This window comes from Crocodylus porosus, unplaced genomic scaffold (assembly GCF_001723895.1).
Source record: "Crocodylus porosus isolate Cpor-Errol unplaced genomic scaffold, CroPor_comp1, whole genome shotgun sequence".
In the NCBI taxonomy this organism is placed as follows: Eukaryota; Metazoa; Chordata; order Crocodylia; family Crocodylidae; genus Crocodylus; species Crocodylus porosus.
In genome coordinates this window covers 45,735,672-45,754,290 of record NW_017728918.1, presented here as the reverse complement: position 1 = coordinate 45,754,290, position 18,619 = coordinate 45,735,672, and the positions used below count along the sequence as shown (strand labels likewise).

At 40.8% G+C, this 18,619-nt stretch overlaps 1 protein-coding gene across 15 annotated transcripts in view; it reads left to right on the top strand.

The window, feature by feature from the left end:
- The window catches only part of DST (dystonin), a 478,409-nt gene that overhangs the window by 394,023 nt on the left and 65,767 nt on the right, over nucleotides 1-18,619 (top strand). For all 15 annotated transcript variants that reach the window (XM_019537571.1, XM_019537570.1, XM_019537564.1 and 12 more), the window contains 8 exons: nucleotides 836-955; nucleotides 1,125-1,232; nucleotides 5,531-5,749; nucleotides 10,080-10,283; nucleotides 14,615-14,846; nucleotides 15,253-15,479; nucleotides 16,283-16,405; nucleotides 16,624-16,725. In XM_019537571.1, coding sequence (XP_019393116.1) covers nucleotides 836-955; nucleotides 1,125-1,232; nucleotides 5,531-5,749; nucleotides 10,080-10,283; nucleotides 14,615-14,846; nucleotides 15,253-15,479; nucleotides 16,283-16,405; nucleotides 16,624-16,725 — 1,335 coding nt within the window. The remainder of the gene's footprint in view (nucleotides 1-835; nucleotides 956-1,124; nucleotides 1,233-5,530; nucleotides 5,750-10,079; nucleotides 10,284-14,614; nucleotides 14,847-15,252; nucleotides 15,480-16,282; nucleotides 16,406-16,623; nucleotides 16,726-18,619) is intronic.

Here is an 18,619-nt window from a genome sequence, read left to right as displayed (position 1 = left end):
CCCAATTGCACCTGTGCCAAAATATAGTGGTAGACTTGGGTTGAAGAGCGAGTATATTCCTGTTGATCTACTGTCATACTTCTACTGGTCTGTTGCGACATGTACCTCTTTATATAACTTTTGCTCCCCTCTACATATCCCCGACCTCCACTCTCCCTTCACTCTCCCCTCAGAAATTCCCTGAGAAGAGTTTTAAATTATTAAAGTATTAAATCATTCTAAATTAAAATAAATCTTTAGGAGCAAGAAAGGGTGTACCCCAATGCCCAAGGAGTATTTTTCCACTCAACCATCGAATTTTCGGATAAAATGCTCTCTATTGAAGTTAGTGGGAGTCTGGGACTGGCTTAAATAAGAGCCATAATTTCATACTAATGTTTAATATTGGAGAAACTCAGCTAGATGCAAGGATACCGATAAACTTTATAGGTTTATAGTCATGTTTTCCCCAAGAGGATCACAGTTATGATGATAAAAGCTTATTAATTATGAAGTTGAGACTCATAATATTCAAGGAAAATGTAAATTTGAATTCCTCTTAAAGGAAATCTAAAGTCCTCTTTGATCTTAGGATGCCTGGGAGAGATTTGTAGGTTTGAGTAAAGTATGCTAACTTCTATCTTTTAATGTTGTTGCTTTGTCATGGTTATGAATTAAGCTCATTCTCTTTAAACTTCGCAGTACCATTTCGAGCTCTATGTTTCACATGTCTAAAAACTTTATATAAAAATGGACTAATAATGTTCTAACAATTCTGTTTCTTTTCTTCATTAAACAATCGATTCAGATTCCATGTATATACATTTGCCGAATTAATTAATGTCTGCTTATTCAGTTTGATCAAGCAGCTGATGCTGAGTTAGCCTGGATTGAAGAAACAGAAAAGAAACTGATGTCTCTGGGTGATATTAGGCTTGAGCAAGACCAGACTGCTTCTCAGCTCCAAGTTCAAAAGGTAAAGAAATGCATTTCCAACTGTCATATGAATTATTGGCCAGTGCTTTTTCTATCTAGAAAATATACTGGCATGATTTAATTTTCAGCCCATCATAGTTCTCCTCAAAAATAGTTTTCACTTTATGTACTCTTTTTTGATTGCTGACAAGTTCTCATTTTTTTCCAAGGCTTTCACCATGGAGATTTTGAGGCATAAAGATATTATTGATGAACTTGTTGAGTCTGGGGATGAGATTATGAGTACGTACACTGAAGAGGAAAAACAGACAATGAAGGTAGGATGCTATAACTTACAGATGTCTTGAGGATTAAAAAAATAAAGAAACACTTCCAGTGGGGTATCTTTCCTTTCCCAATCAATTGGGTATCAATTGGAATCAATTTGAAATAACATCTTTTTACCTGAGAAAAGATGTCACTAAAAGAATGCTCTTCAGGAACAAGTTTTCCTTCCTTTCCTTTCCTTGCAGACATTCAGTAAACAAACAAACACTGAGTGTAAGTACTTCATTGTCTTGCATTGATTTGGGCTCTGAATTTTTGTTATCTATCTTTATCCATGTTAAGTAGTACTTAAGACTATGTGAATACTTGGATGAGACACTTACCAGTTGTCATAAGTAAGTGTAGCAGAATTGACAAGCTATATTCCTTAGCAGTGCAGTGCTATACTCACTGTTAGGACTCTTTTATTAGCCTGTTAACAGTCATATGCATTTTAGCTAAAACCCAGGTCTCGTTGCTCAGCTGTGTTTGTAGGTGATGCAGCAGAGAGATACACAAAGGAGAGCAGAAGTAAGCTGTGGAGCTCCAGGTTGCAGTGCTCTCAGTCCTATGCCCACTGAAGTCAGTTAAGTCTGGAACAGGCCTTCTCTGTAGATGCTATTAGCTCATTGGCATCAGAGGCAATTTTATACTCACCTGCAGGAGGAGTGAGGCTAGGAAGATCTATATAACCCTCTATAAGATCTGGTGTATTCCTTGCTGAACAGTGCTGGGTAAGAATGCAACCTGTTAAACAGATCCCCCACCTTCAGTGTACCTCTTCCTTGTGGAACAGAGCCTCAGTTATTTGGCTATACAGCAGAACCTCTGCAGTTACAAAGAAGTTTGTTGTCCCCTTAAGTGAATCTAAAATAAATATTCAGTCCATTTGAATAAGTGGCCATGAAACTGAAAGAGTATAATTTCATGTTTCTTTTTAAAATATTTGTATTATACTTAGTGAAAAATATCATTTATCTCTGTGTTAGCTTGTGTTTTGTCCTTTGGATAGCATCTCTGTACTTAATTTACACACAAGACATAACATACTAAAGGGTAGCTTGTTCTGCCAAAAAAGGATTCTCTGGTTCACAATCAATGGCTTATTTATAGATCTTGGTTTTTTCAAGGCTAGCATTTATGTTCACTGCCATATATAATGTTTCATAATAATGACAACATGGGCAGTTTTCCCTAGAAAAATGTATGGCTATTGGATATGCTAATTATTTTTATTAGCACATGCCCAAGTATGGGAGAGTTATAGTTTAGACTATGTACTTTTAACTATTGTGTTATTAATACAAATGCAGAACCATTGGTTAATACATGCTAATATGTGAAAGAAATATGTCACCCCCTTCTGATGAATGCTTATAAGCTATAGTCATGTCAGCATGGGCTGTTGTTGCATCAGTTCTTATAAACAATGGAGTTTTGTGTATATGCAATGGTACGCTTTGTTTTGAAAGTGCCAAGGAAAATCTGCATTCTGCCAGGATTGGTGGTGATAATTCTGTTGATGACAGCCCATTCCCAGATTGAATACTGCACTTTGTCTCAGTACAGGACTGGGAACAATTATGGGTTGGTATATTATATGTTGGTACCAATGTCTTCCAGAGCTGGGCAGATTGATCTCTGCTCCTTCCCTCCCCAGCGGCTACAAAACTGCTTAGGAGCTTAGAATCAAAAGTTACTTCCTTTGCGGGCCTGAAAAATTCCCTTGGCACTTGGACTAGACCATCTGCACATGCTCAGAAGCAATCTACTTCAAGCAGCTAACACATGTGCAGAAGCAGTCTACTTCAAGCAGCTAGGTGCCCAATTTCTCAGCTCTGTTGTGGTCCAGATACGGGTTCTTATCCAGAGTTATTTCTGTTTTTAACCAAGGATTGTCTAAAGTCACATGTATAAACAATCTTGGAAGCAAGAACAGGAATCAGGTTTCTTTCCTCCCACTTAGTGGACTTAGAGAGCCATGTATCCTCTTCTGGCTCTCCTAACGTCATGAATCTTTCATTTTGGCTGCCTAGTGGCCTAACATAAATAGGAAAGGTACAGTGTACACCATGCACAGCCTATTCTATAGTCTGGTTATTAGGGAAGTCCCTTAGAAAGTAGGTAATCTGGAGTAGGCATTTAAATTTTAGGCACTGCATTACCTAAGTGGAGATGCTTATGAGAATGAGTTGGTGTGTGTCCTTAAGGATTATGTGACACTTTTTCCATAATAGCAGAGGTTTAACATAGAGGCACCTGGCTAAAATGGTATTTGTAGTCATGATTTTCATATTTAGAATTCTCCTTCAATTTCAGTTGCAGAAATTAGTCTGCATTTTTCCTTTTAGTATTATTTAGCAGCATTGTTGCTCTGAAGCAACTGCTGCCGTGAACCTACCCTAGAAGTGACTGCATCTTAGAGGACACTGAATGCTCATTATTTATAAAGGACAAGATAATATCCTGCCTTTTGGAGGCAATTTGATGGGGGAGATGGGTAGGGCATAAGTCATATCTTCTTTCTCTGTACTGCTTATATAGTCCTGGGCAGATTCCATTGACTCATATGACCTCAGTTCCATTGACTCATATGCCAGTATTTGTCTTATGTGGAAGCCATTGGCGTTAGATAGAAATGTGGAAAAAAATATGCTGCACTCCTGAAAGTATGTCACAAACTGCTTACTGCAGTGCTTCATAGCAGGACTGCTCAACCTCCTACCCGCAGAGCCATGGTTTTCAGCCCATGAGGAAATTTGGCAGCAGGGGAGCAATGGCAGTTAATACTGCCATCCTTCCATGCTCCCAAATTCCCAAACCCCAAGCCCTGCATGAGAGTTCAGAGCTGAGCCACACCTCCTTCCTCCCTTGTGAGGCCAGATAGGGGTTGGGTCAGGGCCAGGCCATTTTCCCTTTCACCAGGAGGCCGGGTCAAGCCCCCTTCCCTCATGGGGCTGGTTTGCCCTCTCTCCCGCTCCACACAACAGAATGAGGCCCCACTGCAGTTGTCCTGGCTGCTAGATTGGGACCACCAGCCAGATCCAGCCAAGGACAGACTGGGCACTACCCAAGCAGCCCACCAGGCAAAAACATTGAGCACCACTGCTCTGCTCTGCAGTGTTGCCTTCCCCCAGGGTTAGGGTAGCTCCAACCAAAGCTGAGGTTGAAAGCAGTGGAGCACATAGGGTAAATTTTTGATTCACCTAAGGAACAACCAAAGTTGAGAATTACTTTTGAGTTAATCAGTTATTGTCTATGAGTGATTCTGCAACCTCCTCTGGGTCTGTAACAGGGATGGGCAAAGTCCATCCCATGGGCCAGATCTGGTCAGCAGTGGACTCTATTTCCCAGCTGCCCTAGCACATGGCTAGGTGTGGTCTCCTTGGAGACCTCAGGGGTACCTGTGCTGTGAAAGCTCAGGGCTGGGTTGCCATGGAGAGCAGCCTCAGCCACGCTGGCAGAATGTGCAGCAGAACAGAACAAGGGGCTGCTCCAGATCTTGTGATGGGGGCAGCTTGCCAGGGCATGCATGCTCTGGGGTGGGGCACACAGGAAAGGGATTGCAGCTCTGCCCCTGGGCTCACATCTGGGCATGTGCCCCTGCCCAGAGTGTGCAGGCTACAGATTGTGGCTCTGCCATAGCTCCAGAGCAAGCTGCCCCATCACAAGATCCCAGTGGTTCTGGAGCAGCCCCTTGCTCTGCTGTGCCACTTTCTGAGCAGGGCTGAGGCTGATCTCCCTGGCAACCCCAGCTTTGAGCGTTTACAGGGCAGGTGCAACTGGGTTCTCTACAGAAACCAGCCCCAGCCATGTGAGCAGGGACTGCTGGGAAATGGAGATTGGCTGCTGGCTGGATTGGCCGTTTTGCCCAAAGCTTGTCTGTAAGCACCCCCATTGGGATAGGATCACTTTCCGAAGTGCAGACGTTTCATTATGCACCCGTAAGTGGGTAATAGAATTGCTCCTAAACTTTAGCTGTGTAAGTCAGTCTCAAGATACACTTAGGTCATTCACTAGGTGAAATTAGAATTTCCATAGTTTGTAACTTTGTTCTCTCTCTTGTAAATGTAGTATTCAGACATTACTGATGACGTTGAAAGTTGTGTGTCAAATTCTGATAACTTTTCTGTGTGCGTTGACTCCATTAACATTAGGAGTTCTCCATTTACACTCATGTTACTAAGAACAGATTTTGCACAGGTTGTAATAAAATATCTTAAGATGCTTAGATACCTGGGTAATAGGCATATTGTAAATACCTAGGAGACAGAAAATGCTAATATTTCTTGTTAATTTTGTTTTATAGAAGAAACTGGAAAGCCTCGTACAGAAATATGATACAGTCTATCAAATGAACTCTGAGAGGAACCTCCAGCTGGAACGTGCTCAGTCTCTGGTTAACCTGTTCTGGGAGACTTATGAGGAGCTTTGGCCATGGTTAACTGAAATAGAAATGGTCATTTTGCAGCTTCCTGCTCCAGCTCTTGAATATGAAACTTTAAAGCTACAGCAAGAAGAGCATCGGGTAAGTATGCTGCCATTTTATAAAATAAAACTTACAGAAACAGTCAACTACAGTGCAAAAACCTTAGGTCTAATTGTGCAATTATGAGATGCAAACACTCCGATTCCATGCCATTGTAAGCTATTATAGAAAGATTTTCCTTCACAGTAGCAGTCCAAACTGTGTGCGGTTTGTTTACATGCTTTTACTGTTTCCCCAAACCGCGTGTTAAAACAAGGATGTTGAGAAAAAAAAATGAAACTTGACAACACAAGAAAGAAAGAAATGTGTCATCATCATAGCAGATGTAGGGCACACAAGAGTTAAGAGCGGAGAAGCGCACTTGAAAAGTTCACATAGATGTCAGTGTTAGAACAAACCGAGACCATAAACAGATACAAACAGAGCTAGGAAACTATGGGCAAGGAACAGAAAGGAGAAATCTTGACTATTAAAAGAAGCAGAGCTCCTCTGCGCCAAGCTACCAGCCTGATTGAACACTAATGGAGTTACCCCATTTTCTGAATGCTGTTTATGTAACTATGGTTAGTTTTAAGCTGTTTACTGAGAATGGATAGCCTTCTCATAATATTACAAGATGCTGTTGAAGTCTAATTAATAATACTAGTAAAGGGCTGCATGTAAAATATAAGAACATTTTATGTACTTATATAAACGTAGATTTTTTGTTGCTGTATTGGGAACTAATCTGATTGCTGGTGATTCAGGAAAATAATCAAATAATTAGATTTTCCTGTTACAGAAAAAGAAAGTGAGAGAGAGCTAGGCCTACAGTGCTTTGGTACAGTTGATGCAGTAGGTCATTTCTACTGCTGAATATGTTCGCTAACATTAGAGAGGAAACCAAGCTGAATGAAAAAATTATAAAAATGAATACTGCGTTTCAGGTGGACTGAGTTCTATTAGAGGTGTTTGCATGCAAGCTAAATTGCATTTGGGATAACATATATCATGTTTAACATTATCTACTCAATGTGCATATCACTTTCAACAGAGCATTTATAGGTAATGGATAATTGGCCTTAATTCCATCAATTTAAAGCTTAAGTACTCAATATTTTGTTTTCTTTGAGACTTTAGTTAATGAAGATGTAGAGATGACACACACTGCATGATAAGCATTGGCTTTGTCCAGTTCTTGTCAAACTAGGTATTCTCCTGAGAAACAAATATTCCCTATTAAGAGATTAAGACTGAATAAACTTCATGATCTTTACAGAATATCTTGATTAGTTATCAGGAGCCAAATAGTTGTTGTTTTACTTGCAAGCAATATGATTTACAGTTTGGCTCATTGACTTCAGTTATTCTATTTGCAAAAGAGACCTTACATTTGCATTTTCATTAGGTCATTAGCTGAAGATTGGTTTGTTTAGTCAGACAACTTTGACAAATAAGTAATGTAATCTAAAATTCTGATTGACTGGAGTTGTTGCCCAAATAAGTTTATAATGGGAAAAACATCACACTATTTTAGCTCTATTGTGGTCGTATTTGAGACAGATTTGAAAGTTAATTTAGTTTTCTGTGCTCTATTTTATTTTTTTGATATTTTGTGTAAATGTTGCTAGTTTTGCTGAAGTTCACTCCTAAGCTCATCCCAAGGCCTCTCTATACTGCTGGAATGAGACCTGAGTAACATGGTATGATCCTCCTCCCTGCATATACAATATCCATATAACTAAAATTATTTTATAAAAACCCTTTTACACATTTCTCCTTGTTTGACTCTATTGCATAAGCACTTATCTACTACTGTTTTTTTCCTAACACCATGACTTGCTGCAACTGATTGAAAAGGAACTTTGATTACATGATTAAGTTTAATGGAACTCCTGTCACTGTCAGTCAGTTCCAGTTACTCAGGATCCATTGACAGCCAAAACCAGAATTGTTTCACATAGTCAGCCAGAAGTTCAGAGATGTCTTTTGAATGATCCTAAACTTTTGAGGATCCGAACCAAAAACATCTAATTTCCACACTATTTCCTTCCCCTCTCATTAGACTAGCTTTCATTGCCACATTGTTGTCTTGGGAGACATGGCTTGGTGATCTCCTTCACAGCTTTACATTCCTTTCCAGGGAGAGCTAGGGAGGCCTAATCCAGTATCAATGTCTCCTTCTGGGGAGGATGATAAATGAAGAGCTGAGGCTCAGGAATCCCACTCCTGGATTCTCATGGTCCATTTTGCAGTGTAATAGACTCAGGAATACAAGCAGAGTTTTTCACAGCTGTTCACAATGTGCTCTGGACTGTAACACCAGAAGGGATTTTAGTATCTAAGGCTATGGACACACATTGCATTAGTGGTGCTATATACACTGTTATGGCAAATAAAGCAAGTGTCTACGTATTCAGGCTATTTTTAATGCTACGGAGTGTAGGATCCAGTGTAAAAAGCTCTTATTTAAAACAGGAACTTCTCTGTAGCAATAGGTTTTTTAGCAGGACGTGTAATACGTAGGCAGTTACTGGACCCCCAACTTCTCATAGTGCTCTACTCTCTCCCCCACCTTCAAGAAGGAGGCGGGGAGAGTAGCTGGCTCCCTGACAGCCTTGGGGCAGCAGAGCTCTGCTTGCTGTGGTTGTTACTGAGAATCTTGCCACTCTTGTTAGCTTGGCACTGGAGCCCCAGCAGCAGCAGCAGAGAAGCTGCTGCTGCTGCTGTTTTTGGGACACCAGTGCCAATCTAGGGGTATTCTCAGTAACAGCCCCAGCAAGCAGAGCTGCAGGTCTGCCCCTCAGAAGCTGTTAGGGAGCCAGCTAGTTGTCTGGCTGCTGTCTTTGCTGCTCTCCTGAGGAGGGTGGGGAGCTGGGAGGCTGACAACCTGTCCAGTCCCTCTTGTCTGGTGGAGAAGGCAGGCTGTCAGTGACTGGTTTCACTGACAGGCTGCAATGAGGGTGGGAGAAATGAAGATAAGGAGTGAAGCTCAAGCAGTGCAGACAGAAGTGACAATTTTCACCTGATCTGGCCACAGAAAGCAGTCCCCCGACAAACACTTCAGCACCATCTGGGAAGCCCCAAGAACCAGCTCCCTCTGCTACCCTTCCCCCCTCCCATTATGAAAAGAGGGAGCCCTGGCAGAGAGCCTGGCCATTGCCATGGGAACCTGTCTGGATTCCACTCCCCCTTGGAACTAACAGTGAACTTCTGTCTGGTCTGGTGTAACATTGTAACTTACTTTGCAAAAATGGTTCTGAGTTACAGCTGGGAGCTGCACTTCTGTCTGCACCCCTTTTCACCCTCTGGCTGGAGAGAATGTGCTTTTCATGACTTCGTAGTGCTCTCCCCAGGGGGTTCGAAAAGTTCCTATTCCCAAAGCTCTCTAATTTTTGTGGCACTACAAATGAGTGTGTGTCTGCAGTTGTCAGTGGGGCTCGATTAGGGGTTACTAGGATTCATTTAATCAGAAGGGAGACTGTCACCAGAATACTCAGTCTGATTGGTTTGGGAATAAGTAATTGTCAGGGAGGGTAAAAGCTAATATGGTTGGGGAAACTGGGCATCTCACAAAAAACTATGCTCCCAATGTCCTGAAGATTTCCTGATGCAAGAAAAAACTTAGGAATCAGGAAAGCAGAGGGTCTGCTTCTCACAAAATTCCTGAAAGATTTTCATCAGTTGTTTGGTTGGGTTTTTCTGAGAGAGAGGCCAGTGGTGGCTAAAATGTCACTGTCAAAAATACAGTATGTATAGGTAGGAGCATGGTCTTGTGGTTACAGCAAAGAAATGGAGACATAGATACAGGAGTCTAGTCCTCTGTCTCTCACTTCACTTTAACCTTTCTGAACATCACCTTTCCACTTTGTCAGTCAAGGATAAACTTCTGATATGAATATACTGTTAATATAGAACTCAGAGTCTTTTTAATGGAAAACATTTGAGTTCATGATAAACAATAGCATAAATCTCAAGATCTGATCTATTATATGAAAAGCATAGATATAGTATTTTTATGCCAGTATCTGTAAAATTATTGTCATGGTAAATGCTATGGATTCTAAAAGGACATGAAGGATCGGTTGCCAGTATCATATGCATATTTATCATCAGAGATGTAATAATATGTTCCACGTTACGTAGTTCATAGAGTTTTTCACTATAACTATATATGTGACATTTCATGACTGCATAGCTATTCAGTATTGGAAAGAGAACCATCACTAGTGTGCCAGTGATTGACTATATTTGATGTGATTTGTGCTATACGTTAGGGTGAAGAGTATCTGTTTGGAATTCCTTGCCAGCTGGATGTGTTAGAAGTGCAGACAGCTGTAATGTAATGGCATAAGCTCAAGAAACTGATAAGTTGTTTGGTTTGTTATAGCAACTGCGTGAGCTGATTGCCGAACACAAGCCTCATATAGATAAGATGAACAAAACTGGGCCTCAGTTATTGGAGCTAAGCCCAGGAGAAGGTTTTTCTATCCAAGAGAAATATGTGGCAGCCGACACCCTTTACAGTAAAATTAAAGAAGATGTCAAAAAGCGAGCACTGGTCCTTGATGAAGCTATTTCTCAGTGTACTCAGGTATCAATTTTGAAATGTACTTGGGTTTGTTCCAATAGAAAAGTATACCAAAATATATATACAAAGGCATTATCATCTTATGTCTGTATTTTAAGCCTAAACTGCAAGTTTATCTAGAATTTACTTAACTAAATGAATGCTCATGTCATTGTTTATGACATTGATTTCCTATTCATTACAGAGTTATGATTATATATCTATTGGTGTATAACATACTATGCTGTCCTTGAAAAATGTTATTGCTGCAGAACATATACTTTTGAAGTCATATCAGGAATATCTGTGCCTAAAATTTAGACCTTTCATCTTCTTTTCATATCTGGATAAATATTTTTTCTTACTAGCATGTTCCTAATCTATGTTGCCTTGTTTACATATGTATTTTAGCAGTGGCAATAAGTAGAGGGTGCACGCACACCCCCTGACCGGCCACACTCACTGCTTAGGCGATGGGCAGGGGGGCAGGCGGGAGCACCACTGCCCCCTGTGCAAGTGCCAGTTGATCACTGCAGCCACTCCTGGAAGCGGCTACAGCGATCGGCCACAGTGATCAGCCATCGCAGCATTGGCCGCGAGGGCAGTGAGATCAGACACAGCCGTCGGCGGGATTGGCTGCAGGGGGAGACCCCTACCTCAGTTGGCAGGACTGGTCGCAGGAGGGGCATGTGCCTCATCTGACTAAGGCAGCACCAGTCACCCATGGTATTTAGAACTCAGAAACATCAGTTGCAAACACAGGCTTCCACCATTGGAACTGAAAGAGAGAATTGTTATTAGCTGTCAGTAATGCTAGGGTTTACTTCTCTCTCCTAGAGTAGGCAACAAAGAGAGAACACTTGTACATGTATGCAAACTACCAGTGTTAGATAATCAGCACTGTAAAATATTCAAATTGTTCAGTGTTGTAAAATATTCAGATTCACTGATTTCAGATTTCATTTGAAACTTAAAATTCCAATTGAATTTGTTAAATAGTTTATCTGAGGCTTATGGGCTTTTGAAGCAAAGTTCAGTTGCTTATCACCGTGTGTCAAATCCTTGAGAAATTTGTGGATTTTGCATCGTTTCATTGCTAAACTCAGCAAAATTCTGCATATTCTACTGGGTTTACCTCAAAACCCTATTTGAAACAAAGCTCAGTGTGCATAAATTCGTACTGAAACCAGGATAAAACTATCAAATTTTATACATCTTTGCTTACAGCAGTTTCTCCTTGCTTCTTGTTCATGATGGAACAAATAATATTACTGATAACTTCTACAGATTTGTAATATTTTCCTAAATGTTTTTATAAGTTATGTACTGTTAAATTCTCAAGACTGTGCTATTTCTTTAAGGAAGCAATGGTTTCTTATGGTGATATTTGTATTGGGCCAACTTTATAGTTGGGATAGAATTAGACAAGCTTTTGAATGCCAAACACTCTTGATCAAGTTTGAGCAGTGAGACATAGCAGAATAAATAAAAACAATTCTCAGATGAGGGGGAAGGGGAAAAATCCCAGAAATATCAGACAAACAATTAGTAGAAGAAAAGAAACTGGGTACCGGGAGAACAAGAGCTGGCAAAAGGGAGGAAGGTTTTTTTGCCTTTCGCGTGTGGGGAGAATTCAGGGATCAGGAAGGTTATAATGAGCTATAAAGCCAATATCAGTGTTAAGTCCTTGGTTCTTAGTACCCAGGCAGCTTATGAATTTTTGTTCCAAAGTTTACTTTTAAAGGTTTCAGGGGATCCGCTCAGCCCAGCATGGTCTGGCATGGGGAGAAGCCTCCTTGGTCCCCCAGGCCTGAGGCTAGTCCCAAGGAAGGAGCAGGAAAAGGCCCTCCCTGCCTGGCCTGGGCTGACCCCACAGCCTCCAGCTTGTGGACGATGCTGCAGGCAGGTGGGGCGAAACTTTGCGCTGCTGCTGCTCAGGAGCCCCTGGGGCTCCCTGCTGCCAAACCTTGTCTCATGCACCTGGGGTGAGGCAAGGGAGCCAGGCAGTAGTTGTGACACAGGTGGGCTGTGGAGTTTTTAGAACTTGCTAGGGAGGGCCTTAGGAAGAAAAAGGTGGAGACCTCCTGGGTTAGATTTCCCTTGAATACAAGGACAGTGAGGTCAGAAAGGGAGTGGTTGATCGGTGAGAAATGTGTTTATAATGTGTGACTCTGTTCTTCATATTTTAAATACATTTCTTTTGGATCACTCACTATGTTGGTTCTTTCTATGGTGCTACCCCTCTTTGCTTTTTCCCTGCGTTTGTTTCAGTCACAGCTAGCTCAGTGTTTAGGAGGCTGATAATAGCCAATAACACTGTTTAGCCAATGATTATGCTGGCCTTTTCATCATTCTATATCAGTTCAGGTTATATATTAGGATTAGGATAGATTCACATTTAGGGGTGAACCGATAAAGATTTTCTTGGCCAATACCGATAGCTAGTTATTAAGAAACTGTATCAGTCAATGCAATCTGATAACTGATTTACTCCAGTTAAATCAGTGGGGTAGGGAGCAGGATGGAGCCAGGTGCAGCTCATCCAGGGGATATAGCAAGGAGGTGCCTCCCCACTACTGCATGCACCCCCCCAAGGGATGCATGGGGGGGGCATGTACCCCACCAGATCTGTGTGCAGAATGGATGCACACTCGGGACTCTCCACTCTGTTGCCTTTCCCTAGGGAGCCTTGTGCTGGCCACGCGCCTCCCTGCCCTCCTGACAGCAGTGGGGGTGGCGAGTTGTGCCTCCCGCTGCCAGGCGGGCAAAGGGCATATAGCCAGCGTGGGGCTCCCAGGGCAAAGGCAACAGAGCAGAGAGCCCCCTTCTCTTTCATAGACTTACCTTCTCTCGACTCTGCCTAGCTGTACTTCTGGCCATGTGTATGCATGCAGCGATACACATGCACGTAGTTCCCCTTGCATCTTGCTCCTGGCAGCCCCGAGCAGGATCCCTTTCAGCTAGAATGCTGCCTTCCTGCAAGGGGAAACCCGCTGTTTCCCAAGGGAACCCAGGCATTCAGGAGTCCTAGGCCCATGGGGGAGAGGGAACCTAGGTATCCAGGGACCTGGCCAAAAAGCATAATTATCGGTAAGCATTATCAGCTAGCTACAACAGCCAAAAAAACCCCGATAGTCAATAAGGTAAATTTCCCTTACAACTAATATATCAGTGCACCTCTAATCACTTTCCTTTGTGACATATATAGCATTATCAGTATATGGAAAAGCTGCTTAAATATTTTTAAAGTATTTTAATGTTTAATTGATATAAGTTAATCTAAATGTATGTACAAACGTAAGAGACCTGAAGTATAATTTAGTTATGCATAATTCTTTTCTCACTGAGGTATCCCAGAGTATGTTATCCTTATCATACATGATGGAAATGTAAGCATTTGCTTACACAGTTCTAAAAGTATCATTATTTAATTCTCCAATTTTTAAAGTACATTCAGTTACTTTACATATGCAAAGTAGCCCCTCTCACACTGTTCTTTACAGATAGGGAAGGGGTGTACAGTGCCAGAATAAAGAGACCTAAATACAATAATTACTCCTTTGACTTTTAACACATGTGCCGCAGACACAGGATATTCATACATCCTCAGATTCAGATCCTGTGGTTAAAAAGCTCAGTCCCAAAGTTTATTATGAAGTAATATACAGTGAATTTACCATAGAAATGAGAAACAGTACTTTTGTTAGGTCTCCGTGTGGGTTTCAATGAAAGGGTTTTGCTCTTTTGTTTATTTCAAACACCCATTTTCTCCCAAGCTCCCATGTTAGAAACTGCTGCTAGAAGATATCTTGACTCTCAGTCCCACCACTTAGTTAATTACTATTGCCTCAGTCAATTATTTGATGCATTGGGTAATTAATTACCTGATACATCAAACCCTTATCAGTGTATTTGTGCACAACGCACTATGAAATGCATGGTCACAGTATGAAACTTTTCTGTCTATATATAGATGTAAAACAATATAAAACCTGGTGTTTAATAGGAGGATTATATATGCATCTCAAAATGTGAAGGTGGTTAGGTTATCCAGAAGGACTGAACCCAAACTCTAGGTCCGTTGTCATGAACCTTTACTGCCTGAGATAAAGACCTGATTTCTTAGCTGAGAGGCAGTGTCAGAAATCTCTCAATGCAGTTCAGCTACCACCAGACGGAGACAGCCTGATGATGTTTATGAAGGTTAAATATAAACTGGAGATGTTTAATCTGTTGATTTATCAGTATCTTTCTATAGAATAAACTCTTCAAATTTGAATATTTTTTATTATTTTTCCTTTCCTCTGACTTCCCTGTCTATATCTTCCTCTTTTCTCTCTCCTTTATCCCCACAGTTTCATGACAAGATAGATTCAAACCTTGAGAGCCTGAAACGCATAGTTGAACGTCTGAGGCAACCTCCTGCCATCTCAGCTGAGGTGGAGAAAATTAAAGAACAGATCAGTGAAAATAAGAATGTGTCAGTAGACCTGGAAAAACTACAGCCAGTGTATGAGACACTCAAACAGCGTGGAGAGGAAATGATTGCTCGCTCAGAGGGAGCTGATAAGGATATATCTGCCAAAGGTAATAGATTATCTGACAGAGAGAAAATTCCTTTGTAGTTGAAATAAGCTAAACTAAAGTATTGAGCGTCTTCATTTTTTGGTTGCTAGTGAGCACACCTGGAGTTTGTTATTGTAGATTGTGGCCTAGAAGTTTAAAAAGGTGACCATCTTCCTTTATGATGTAGTGTCATAACTTTAGCCTTCATTTAAAAAAAAAAAGGTTTACTTATTTCTTATTGTTCTTATATTTATATTGTTCTTATATTTCTTATTGTTGTAAAGGGCTAAGTTTAGAAGTTGAATTAAAAAGCAAGTTGGATTTCTCCAGAAGGAGTGTGTGCCTGTGATAGTTTTCTGGTCTCATTATCAGGATGTTTATAGGCATTGGTTGCCCCCATAATAATCAAGTCCATTTGCCTATTTAGCTGTTAAAGATAAACTGGACCAAATGGTCTTCATCTGGGAGGACATCCAGACCTTGACTGAGCAAAGGGAGGCCAAGTTGTTGGATGTGATGGAACTGGCTGAGAAGTTCTGGTGTGATCACATGTCCCTTGTAGCCACTATTAAAGATACTCAAGATTTCATCCGAGAACTGGAGGGACCTGGGGTTGACCCTTCTGTAGTCAAACAGCAACAAGAAGCTGCAGAGGTCAGTAGCAAGTAATTTAGTAGGCTTAAAGAAGTGGGGTTTCTTTTCGATATACTGAGAGGAGATAAGATTTTGTACACAATTAACATGAAATACCAAAAGAGATTTTTTTTTCCCTGTAACCAACAGGATATTTACGTAGAATTTTTCTGTAAAAGTACTTCAGAATGTTATGGTAAATAATATATACCTACCTTTATTTTTGCTTTATATTCATTGTGTACATCAATATATGTCTGTCTAGATACTTATATGTATCACTGGTTTCATATGTATGTGTATCTTTGTATGTATGAGTGCCTGCGTATATGCATATGACATATATGTATAACTGAAATTGGAGTAAGTCAAAAAAAATTGTGGATTTCATGAACACATTTAAACAAAAGGCTTAGTCTAAGCCTGAAATCAGTGACACTGATTATAACATAACAATTTAGAAGTAGAAATAGTGACCCCTGACAAAAATTCCGGTTGAAGTAGCATAAATCATTATAGTCTTCTAAGCTGTTTTTTTTGTGGGGGGGGGGAGTATTACTTTTCTACAGAGTAGCTTATTCTTTATAACCTCACTTTTAATTTACAATAAGGTTTTTGTTTTTTTGCAATGACCTTTCGATATCTAAGTTTTACTTCAGGGTCTTCTCTCTCCCAGGGAGAGAAAGAAGCAGAGAATATGACATGTCAACAATGTAATGGAAATGAAAATCTGGGTTTCTGATGTTGTCTTAACCAAACTGTACCTGCATTCTGGAGTATTAAAATTTATCAGTATTAATGATGTATTATTTTCCTTTTTTTAGGCTATCAGAGAAGAAATTGATGGATTGCAAGAAGAACTAGATACAGTTGTAATTCTTGGCTCTGAACTAATTGCTGCTTGTGGAGAACCTGACAAACCCATTGTCAATAAGAGTATAGATGAGGTAGTAGAAATGTAAATATTTAAGGCTGATGTATTATAATGTACTTTAACTATAGAATATATCCTTCACAAAAATAATTTGCAATGATATAAATTAAAGATTTTGGTCCAGAATTCTTTACAAGGTGAAGTAAACAATAAAATTGTGATTATTGAGAGCAGATTTTGATCCTGAAATACCTGAATTATGATTGAAATATTTAATCATTTAAACTGCAGCTGAATTCTGCGTGGGATACTGTAAACAAAGCATGGAAAGAACGGGTCGACAAACTTGATGAAGCCATGCAAGCAGCTGTTCAGTACCAAGATGGGCTTCAGGTAAGCTGGTTAATATATACCTAACAAATCTTGAGTAGGAAATTTTTTTGTCTCAGCAAAACAGTGTATTATTAGATAGCTGTTATGAAATGTCATCCTGGTTTGAATTTTCTTCAATGTGTCTAGGTTTTCCCAGATGTTATGTTTAACAGAATACATATATTAAATAACTTTCTTTGTCAGATTGTTTACCTGTCACAGTGGGTTTAGATTTCGAGTTATAGTTTCATTATAGTATTCAAGTCAAAATCTATGTGTTACCAACAACACCTACTTCACTGGGAAAATCACAAGAAAGACATCGTGGAAACATCCAAGATCAGGGGACTGGCACCAATTAGATCTAATCCACCCGTAGGAAAAGTGGTGAAAGGGCTCAATAACCCCCTTGGCTCAATAGGGAACTCATGGACATCCTACATCTAAAAATGAGGCTTATAAAGGATGAAAGACAGGAAACACCAGTAAGGAGTATCCTGCACTGGTCTGCACCTGCAGGGAGAGAACTAGGGAAGCCAAAGCTGCAACTGAACTCCACCTGGCTACATGAATCAAGAACAATACAAAGTCCTTCTTCAGATATGTGGGGAGTCGAAAATAAAACAAGGGCAACGCTGGACCCCTGCCAAACCAGTTGGGGCAGCAGACTACCAACACCCAGGAAAAAGCCAGTCTGCTTAATGATTACTTTGTGTCAGTTTTTAACTAGCCCAAAGGGACCACCCTGCTTAACATGATGTGGGATGACCAGGTTAAGAATGAATATATGCCCACCATTGGCATGGATATTGTGAGGGAGCCACCTGAGAGGCTGGACCCCAACAAGTCAACTGGTCTGAATAGATTGCACCCAAGAGTGCTAAAGGAACTAGCAGACATCATTGCGCAGCCACTGGTAAGGATATTTGAGAACTCATGATATTCGGGCAAAGTACCTGAAGATTGGAAGAGGGCCAGTGTGGTACCTCTCTTAAAGATAGGGAGGAAAGAAAACCTGGGAAACTACAGGCCAATCAGTTGGATCTCAGTCCCTAGGAAGATCTTGGAAAAAATTATCAAATAAACCGTTCTTGACAGGCTAACAGAAGAAAACATTCTGAGGGATAGCCAGCATGGATTTGTTGTGGGTAGGTCTTACCTGACCAATCTCATTTCCTTCTGTGACCAGGTGACATATCACCTGAACAAAAGGGAAGAGATTGATAGAATATATCTGGACTTTAAAAAAGTCTTTGATGTGGTGTCCCATGATGTCCTCATGGAAAAAATGGGCAATTGCAGCCTCGACTACTCCACAGTCTGATGGTTGGGGAACTGACTCCAAGGTCATACTCAAAGAGTAGGAACTGATGGAACCAAATCAACATGGGACTCAGTGACTAGTAGTGTCCTCCAAAGCTGCATTCTCAGACCTGTACTCTTTTTAATGTCTTTATAAACTATCTGGACACTGGTGTCAGAAGTGGACTAGCTAAGTTCGCTGATGACGCCAAACTTCAGGGAAGAGTAGGTGCACTTGAGGATAGTCTGGTGATCCAGGCCAACCATAATAGGCTTGCAAGGTGGGCACATGAAAACCTGATGGTATTCAATACGGAGAAATGCAAGGTGCTCTACCTCAGGGGAAAAAAACCCACTTCACACTTATAGGCTCATTAATGCTATACTTGCTAGCACCATGACTGTAAGAGACTTGGGGGTCATGATTAACCACAAAATGAACATGAGCCAGCAATGTAATACTGTAGCTGACAAAGAAAACAAAACTCTAGCTTGCATCTACTGATGCATCTCAAGCAAGACCCGGGATACCATCCTCCCACTGTACTTGGCCTTGGTGAGGCCACAGCTGGAGTATTGCATCCAGTTCTGGGCTCCACAAATCAGGAAGGAC